This window comes from Hipposideros armiger, unplaced genomic scaffold (genome assembly GCF_001890085.2).
Source record: "Hipposideros armiger isolate ML-2016 unplaced genomic scaffold, ASM189008v1 scaffold_882, whole genome shotgun sequence".
Taxonomy (NCBI): domain Eukaryota; kingdom Metazoa; phylum Chordata; class Mammalia; order Chiroptera; family Hipposideridae; genus Hipposideros; species Hipposideros armiger.
The window spans coordinates 529940-539030 of record NW_017732232.1 but is presented as its reverse complement, the minus strand read 5'-3'; the positions used below and the strand labels follow the sequence as shown (position 1 = coordinate 539030).

The 9091-nt window shown below is 39.0% G+C and overlaps 1 protein-coding gene across 2 annotated transcripts in view; it reads left to right on the top strand.

Moving 5' to 3' along the window:
• The first annotated feature begins 8094 nt into the window (after window positions 1-8094).
• Window positions 8095-9091, top strand: part of FAM174A (family with sequence similarity 174 member A) — a 40591-nt gene continuing 39594 nt past the window's right edge. The window contains exon 1 of one of the 2 annotated variants that reach the window (XM_019630044.1): window positions 8095-8751. In XM_019630044.1, coding sequence (XP_019485589.1) covers window positions 8312-8751 — 440 coding nt within the window. In that variant the 5' untranslated portion in view covers window positions 8095-8311. The remainder of the gene's footprint in view (window positions 8752-9091) is intronic. The other variant, XM_019630043.1, reaches the window with a different exon arrangement.

The following is a 9091-nucleotide window of genomic DNA, read 5'->3' as shown; positions in this document are numbered from 1 at the left end:
CAATTCCCCAATAAAAATATTTTTTTTAAAATGCAGGAAAATAAATAATAATTTTAGTTTAGAAAGTGGTACTATTCTAAATGAGTATGTAAATATTATGTTTGGTTGCAATTTTTTGTTTATCTTATGCTTTGCAAACTTCATTTATCATTAAAAAAACATCAAGAAGTTTATAAACAGCCTTAACATCCATCATTGGGGAGTTGATTAAAATAAATTAATGTCCTTATTATGGAAAATTTTATAGTAATAAAAACAGAGTTGACTTCTTTTTCAATTAGTCAAACTAGGCATTGTGCCTAATTTCCGGAATATTTTTATGGACCAATGAAACTGTGTTAATTTCAATTTCTTTTAAAGTCAGAGGAAACCAATAAATAATAATTATTCCAGCCTCGATTGTATTCATCTTTATACAAAAATAGTTATAACTTTTTTTTTTTTTTTTAGGGGAGAAAGGGCTAAAGGAGGCAAAAATGCTTAGGGCTAACAAAAATCATAAATCAGCCCTGAATAAAACACTATGACAAGTCTCATGATATAATGATGTAAAATTATCTCTAACATTTTTTAAAATAACAAAAACAGCAATATATATATATATATATATACACATAAATGAGAGTTTTATATTGTATATGCATATGTATATGTATAGGTATAGGTATTACTATGTATATGTATATGACTATCTCTGGAAGATGCACAAGAAACTGAAAACATTTTAGGCTTTGAGAGAGGAATTTCTCTCTCTTGCATGGTATCAAGTATATCCTTCTAAATTAATGAACGATTTAAAATAAAATGATTACTGTCCAGATATAATATGCTCTTTCTGGAATTAAAACACAAGTATGGTATCTCCAACAAATTCCAAATTTGGCCTCAGCTCAATTAAAAAATAGCAAGATTTGTTCACAAAGACTTAGATATTCGATTTCCTTGGTGAATTTGGTTTTCTTTTCTGAGGTGTCTGTCTTGTTTCTCAGCTTTACAATTTGAATTTAAAGCTTCACTCCCTCTCACACTTCTTACTAATATCAACCACCAAACCCACACTGCATTGAAGAGGCCCTATATAACAGACATACCTGTTACAGATTATATTGGGTTGTCGGAAAAGTCATGATATATTTGTCTATGTTTTTCAAAGGTCATTTATTTATTTAAAGAACAAAGATCAATCAATGATATATTGCCCATTTTGCTCAATAACGTTTTGCCATCTTTCAGTGAGCTTCATAATTCCTTGTTCATACAAGGACCTGTCTTTATTTGCAAAACACTGAACAAGGTGCTGATTTACAGCCTCATCTGAATTAAATTTTATATCACACCAAGGAGTTTTGAAGAGAGCGAAACAAGTGGAAGTCTGATGGTGCAAGGTCAGGCGAGTATGGTGGGTGTGGCAACATATCCCATCCAAGCTCCAATCATTTTTGACAGGTGATCAAACTTGTGTGTGGTCTCGCATTGTCATGATGGAACACACTCCTTTACAATTAACAAGCTCTGGATGTTTCTGGATGATGGCTTCATTCAAACTGTCCAATTGCTGATAGTACACATTCGAATTGATTGTTTGGTTCCACACAACACCTTTAAAATCCCACCACACTGAGAGCATAACCTTCCTCTGATGAATGTCTGCTTTCAATGTCGTTTGAGGAGATCATCACGCTGGGACCAAGACCTTTTGCGCACCACATGTAAGTGTAAACAATCCACTTCTCATCACCAGTTATCAGTCGCTTCAAAAACAGATCGTTTTCCCCACGTTTAATGAGCATGTTGCAGATGTTTATATGCCCCATCAAATGAATTTCTTTGAGTTCATGCGGAATCCAAATATCAAGCTTGATTACCTATCCCAGCTTCTTCAAGTGGTCATGAATGCTTAAATAATGGATGTTCAATGTTTCTGCAATCTCTCGTGTCATGTAATGTGGGTTTGACTCAACCGTCAATACCTTTATTTTGTCGTCATCAACCTCAGTGGGCCTCCCTAACTGAAGAGCGTCACTGAGATAAAAATCACCAACACGGAATTTTGTGAACCATCATTTGCACTGACGTTCTTGTAGAGCATTGTCACTGTAAACTTTATGCAACTTTTCCCAAACTTGACATGCATTTTTCACTTTATGGAAGTAAAACAGTAAAATATGGCAAAAATGCAGTTTGGTCTTCATTCTTAACTTATTGTAAAATCTCCAAAACTCAACTAAATTGTTCAATTTTTTTTTTAAATGAAGCTGGAACTGTCAGCTGTCAAATGACATAGCAATAACATAGATGCGAATGACTCTAGCACTTCCAAAAATGAACTAGTGCATCTGTTGCAAATATGTGTCATGACTTATCCAATGACCCAATAAACCCCAGGCTGTTCGATCCCAATAATTCTTCAGTGCCTCAGTAAGCTCCTATTGCCCAGCAAGTGCAGTTTTATACCCACCTGGTGACACTCATGTGAAGGAACACTGTGCAGTGCTCATATAGAGCCAGTTATAACTGCCTTGTCTGACAAAATATTGATCTCTTTCCATTTTCCCTTCAAAGCTGATACTTGTTTTACATTGCCAATACACTATCCCTCATCTTATGAACACTAAATTACTGCAGAGGATGAAATGTTCATTAACATAATCCTCCATTATGAGGCCTAACCTTCTCTCAAGTGATGATTGAAGTGAGTGGGAGTCAAAGGTGGTACCACCTACTCCATTCCTGGCTCTGCTCTCAAACACTGCCCTCCTGGGTGCTTGCCTGGACTTCCACCACAGTCTTGGGCTTACTTCCACAAGTTATTATTAGCTGGGCTGGGTGCTCAGCTGCAGCCAACCAGTGCCATTTAGTATTTGCCTCAGCTCTACCCACTTCTGCTTTTCTACCAACTGACAAGGCATTTTTTTCTTTTAATTTTCAAGACAGGGAGACTTCTATACATAATGCCTTAAATTAAAGCACTGGCATACATTCCCTTAAGAAATAATTCACTGGAAGAAATGAATAAAATATTTAAATAAAATAATATCATAAAAATATTAAAAAAAATAGTTTATTGGGGAACAGTGTGTTTTCCCAGGACCCATCAGCTCCAAGTCAAGTCGTTGTTTTCGATCTAGTTGTGGAAGGCACAGCGCACTGGCCTATGTGGGAATCAAACCAGCAACCTTGGTGTTGGCAGCTCAGCTCCAAGTCAAGCAGTTGTCTTCAATCAAACTGAACCTTGGTGTTATGAGCCAGCTGTCTAACCACCTGAGTCAACCAACTGCCCAAGAGTATTTTTAATAATAATGTTCCAGTTAAAGGGTAATTGTCCAACTTAGTAAATGCATATGATAAATCATTAAAATTCGTGTTGGTAAAGAGATTTAGACAGATAAAATAAATTATGATATAAATATTAAAATAGAATATAAATTATATATACTCTACTGTTCTAAGTATATAAGCAAAATTATATATGTGTATACACACAGATACAGATATATTTATTGAAATATTAAAAGGGAATTCTCAGAGAGGTAGAATTATTTCTTCTTTACACTGTACATTTCCAAACTTTGATAATATAAATGTATCACTTGTATTACTAGAAAAATGCCATTTTCATGATCCACTGTAAGAAATCCCTGACAAGGATTATTTTTATTTACAGTTACTTATCTTTTCTTAGGTATACCTCTTATCATTATTTTTACTGGTTATTGTAAGTCTAACAATGGTCCTCCTTTTTTCTCATTATTATTTTATCTATGTCTATTAGCATCAATATTGTGCCACTTCAGTCTTCACTCCTAATTTTTTGAGCTTCCTACTTCATATATCCCACTTCACACCTGACATTTCCCACCTCACACTTCACAAACGTAATAGCCTTACAGCAGCATGATTCTATTTATAAATAGCCCGCTTCTCACTTCCCACTAACATTTGAAACTTCACATTTCATATATCATATTTTGCAAATAGGAAAGAGTGTATTTCCACTTACCACACCTCCCTTGTCCTTTACCTTTATGCTCTGTTGCCACATTTTTATTTGCACACACATAAGTGTGCCCTTATTATTTTAGAAGCTATTACATTCCTTTTAAGAAAATTAGAAGTTAAAAACCAGGATTTTGTATTTACATGCTGATTTTCCATTTCCACTTACTAATCTCTCCTTCCTGTAAATTATAATTTCCATCTTGTATCACTTCCATTCAGCCTGAAAAAAAATATCCTTCAGTATTTCTTGTAGTGCAGTCTGCTTGAATGAGTTTTCCCAGCTTTCATTTACTGAAAATATCTTTATTTTGCCATATTTTTAAAAATATAATTTTATAGGATACAGATTTCAAGATTGATAGCTTTATTTTAAGCACCTTAAAAATGGCACTGTGTTGTCTCTGGACTCCATTGTTTCTGATGAGAAGTATGTCATCATTTGTATTATTATTTTTCTGATTGTAATGCATCTTTTTTTCTAAAGCTGTTTTCAAGACTTTCTATTTTGGACTCTGATATTTGTGACTCTCCTGTGACTCTGACATGCCCAAATATGGTTTTCTTTGTCTTTATCTTGCTTATTGCTCTCTGATCTTCCTGGAACTGTAAGTCAAAGAATCCCAGCTATCATTTTTCAAAAGTATTCCATTGCCTCATTATGTTCTGATTTTTCTTTTGGAGCTCCAATCCGTATATATTGAATTGTGTAATACTGTTTTATAAGTTCATGGGGTTCTGTTCATTTTTCTTGAATCTTTTTATATTTCTGTTCTCCAGGCTGTATACTTTCTGTTTCTTTTTCTCAAGCCCCTCTAAATTGGCTAATTCAATCCCCAAGCTGTCTCCTCTAACAATCAATCTTGTTAGGGCTTGTTTTTTAAGCTTTCGTTAATGTGTGTCTAGAGTGGGCCTTTCTCTGGGTGTGGCCTTTATCATAAAGTAGTGACTCAGCTTGATTCCCACGTTGTTAGGAAGTATTCAGGAGGCTTAACCAGTGTGTCTGGGCCATAATTCTAAAGTCCCCAGCTCTGCTTAATGTCTGCTACTTCTGTTCTGCTCTCCCCTCTGTAGCGGCCACTAAGCCTTGAGTGGCCATGCCTGTGGTTGTGCTGTCCAGCTCTCAGGCAAGAACTTGTGGTAACCCCCCACATGAACTTTATGACCGCAGATTCCTTCTTTTAATGCTCTGCCCCACAGATTCTGACCACTTCAAAAGCCCACAACTCTGATCTCTGCATCTTAAATAGAGAGACTTCCACATTCTGCGACTTCAGGTCACTGCACTGAAGATGGGAAATTTTCCAGAGGCAGAGAACCAGAAAAACTGGGACACACCTTGTTTTTTTTCCTCTCATTTCTCATTTGTATGGTCATTTCCTTTTAGATATGTAATCCTAATATTTATTCATGTTCCTACTTGACTATGTGGTGCCTACCCCAACAGCACTACTCCCTTCTAAGTTCTCTCTATGGCTTCCAGTTTTGGCTTCATATTCTAGCTTTTAGTATACATTCTCTTGGCTTCCTGGTTTTGTGATCAGTTCATACTCTCTTTTCTGGGTTATTTAACTGTTTCCTTTTGGACTTTTAGAGTATAGATAGTCCCCTGATGTCGAAGTTTCCTGCCACTTAATGTGTAAGAGATTCCTTCTGTCCCAATGTGACCATTATAGTTGAGCCAACCTTCTACTTTCCTTCGTCATTAATGGACAAGCAAGGGGGTTTTGACACCAGGGAATACTTAGAGCCTTGTTCTCTATTAGCCAACTGAAAACAATTAAATGCACAAGTAGTATTATTATAAATTGAAAAAATTCAGAAACACCAATTATACTTAGTTTGACAACTTGTCGTTTAAATAGACATGTGTGCCCAAAATTGTCATTTTATATTACATAAGCAAAATATGTTCTCCCAGGAAATTTGTTACTAGTTCCTGTGATGGAACTGAAAATATTGTTTCATGATGCTTTACAAATAATATCGTATTCTACAGAGAACACATTAATTTACAGGTGCTCTGCCTGCTTAAGATCACTGTTTTTGAAGACTGAGAATCTTTGGGGAGGGAGATCTATTTGTTTGTTTGTTATTTTAAGAGAGATCTGAGCTTGAAAGTTTACCCTGGCTGTAACTGAAGGTAGAAAGGGCTGGGAGCACAGCAGGAGAGTGTATAGCCCTAGCAATGTATTAATAAAAAACAATTCCTTGTCAGAAGCAGGGAACAGAAAAGAGTTGATTAATGAAAAAAGACGTTAGAGAAGTGAAGATTTGACAACATCTGGATTCAGGTGGTGAGAGAAAGGAAATAAATTCTTAAACATTAGTGTAAATGAACATTACCCCAAGTGCTTAAGAAAAATGCATACATAGTCCATATCCCCACTCCCAAAAATTGTGCTCAAAATTTCTGGAATAGTGACCTAGAACCTGCATGTTTAACAAATCCCATTTCTGACACTGATTCAGGTGGCTGACAGTCACATTTGGAGAAACATTAGAACATGATATGTTCTTATCTTTTGGAACCATTAGTTTGACTCTGCTATTTCAGAATTACTTAGCACTTTGCATGTCCCAGTTCCTGGCAAGGATTGCTGCAGATGGGAAGCCAAGGGTAAAGGGAGATGCCAAGATTTTATGCCTGATCATCCTGGAGAAGCATAATGCTAATAATCAAGATGAGAAACACAACAGTAAAATATGATATTGTAAGGAAGGAAAGATGGTGCACTTTTTTTTTATGTGTTGAATATTGGACTATTTTAAAGGGTGGAAGAGAGTGGCATTAAATACCATCCCTCTTCCACATATGGCTCTGAATAAGATTGTGAATAAGGGCGACAAGATATCCAAAGAGCCACCTTATTACTGATAAATGCCAATTGGAAAATGAAGTTAGGGTATGTCACCAATGGTCTTCCTCACACTGGAACCCACATTAAGATGCCTACAAGAGTAATTGCATTACTCTATTAAGCCAAAGCAGCTAAAGACACTATCCTGTCCACCTACCTACAACAGTCCTTTACAATTTTTTTACTGTAGATCCTGTTCTCATCATTTATAACATACTTCAGAATGAGTCCAATTGTTTGTCTCCATATGAGACTAAGTACTATGACAGCAAAGATCACGTCTTATTTGTCTACTATCCAATACTCATATTTTAACACAGTGCTAAGCAAGTAGAAACTCTAAATGATTTCTTGAGTGAATACGTTTTTTAAAAAGAACAAATGTTAACTTTGGCTTGTGGTCAGGTTTTTCTTTTGTTTTGTTTTTTTGTTGTTATTGATTGTTAGTATCTGCTCAGACAAAAGCTCCATGTTAAGATGTCAAAGTTAAAGAGGTAAAGAAGACATTATTCAAGATTATCGTAAGAAAGGGCAAAGGCCGGAACTCTGAGCTCAATTACCCAGAAACAAAGAGCTGGAAGCGACTTAAGAGTTGACGTATGGAGCACCATAGGCCACCTGTGTTTACTAATTGGCCTTATTCAAAGGAAAAGTTAACTTTTTCCTCTTAGCTTTGTGACAGGAGGTGGTTCTACAACTTGGAACTAGGTGCCCGCCTAAGTTAGGCTCCTACCTTTCCACCAAGACTAGAAAGATAGGGGTGCTATTTTCTGCGTTGATTACATTTCAAAAGAATGGCTCTCAGGTCGTTAATACAGTCCTGGGCTGTGAAACTGGCAAGAGCTTTTTAAAAGATTTATATCTCAAAAGGGCAGTGAATGAATTTACAATTACAAATTCTCTAAAGTAAATACTCTCAGGAAAGGAAGGTCAGGACCTGGAGACAGGAAGACATTTCTCTAAAATTTGTACCTGAGCTGAGAGAAACGTCAAGCCCGTTTTAATTGTGTTTCTGCAGTTCTGCACAAAGGAACTCAATCATGAGCGCCCAGTCTCTCGAGGTTTCCTTATGCAAAGAGTTGATAAACACTGACGCTATACTTTTTTGTGTACTTTCTTATATGTGACCCACCCTTACAGATCGACCCAGCTCCTTCTGGCAGGGCACGTACGCACAGGGCATTCCGCGCTTGACGTCACTGGACGCGCCTGCCCCTACATGTTAGCAACCGGAAGCGTCCATAGTAACAGTGGCGCCTGAAATGTACGAACGTCCGGTTTTCCCAGCAGCTCCCGTCTTTGCAGCTGCTGCTGCCTCTGTCACCTGCCGCGGCCGGGTCTCAGCCCGGGATTTGGTCACCTGTTCTTCGTTCTCCGTTGCGCCCATGGTCCGTCCTGGAGCCAGGGCGGCGGGCCCGGCGGCTCCGGCGTGGTGAGAGGCCGGACCGGGGACGATGAAGGCCCTGCATTGCAGCTGCTGCCTCAGCCGCCTTCTGGCCTCCGCCCTCTTGCTGCTGCTACTCCTGCCAGGGTTAAGAGGTCCCATGGCGGTACTGCTGCAAGTGGCCGAAGCCGCTCGGGACTCCGGACCTTCGGGGCGTGGACCGCGGACCCTGCCCCCACTCCCGCCTGGCCCCACGGCCGCTCAGTCCCCCGGCCGCGCTCAGGCCGAAGCCGCAAGGCCTCGGGGCGCTGAAGGTGGCAATGGCAGCAGTCCCGGGGCGGAGCTTGAGGCGGAGGACAAAACCGGGAAGGCGGGGGAAGAAGTCTCAATGGGTGGCGTTCTGGCTGTGAGCCCCAACACCGGCGAGAAGCCCATGACCCAGCGGGCCCTGACCGTATTGATGGTGGTGAGCGGCGCGGTGCTGGTGTATTTCGTCGTCAGGACTGTCAGGTGAGGCTAAGCCTCCCCGCAGGGCCTGAAATAGGCAGCCTGCTGACTAGCAAGGCAGATTTCTGTGACCTAGTGTTGCCCCCTCTGCACTCGCAGTATCAGGGGTGCCTGCTTGAGTGAGATTGTGAAACTGTCAAAAGCCTGTGGAACCTTTGGGAGAATTTAAACCACCAAGTAGTTTCTCCCTTTCATTTATGAATTATACATTAGTACCCCGCCTCCAAAGCTCTTTACCTTGCTTCAAAGGGCATACTTTCCCTGAAAGGAAGTAATCTTGTTTTGGACCACAATATCTTGTAATACTTCTCTTTCTACACCGTACTGTGCACTTTGTGATTTT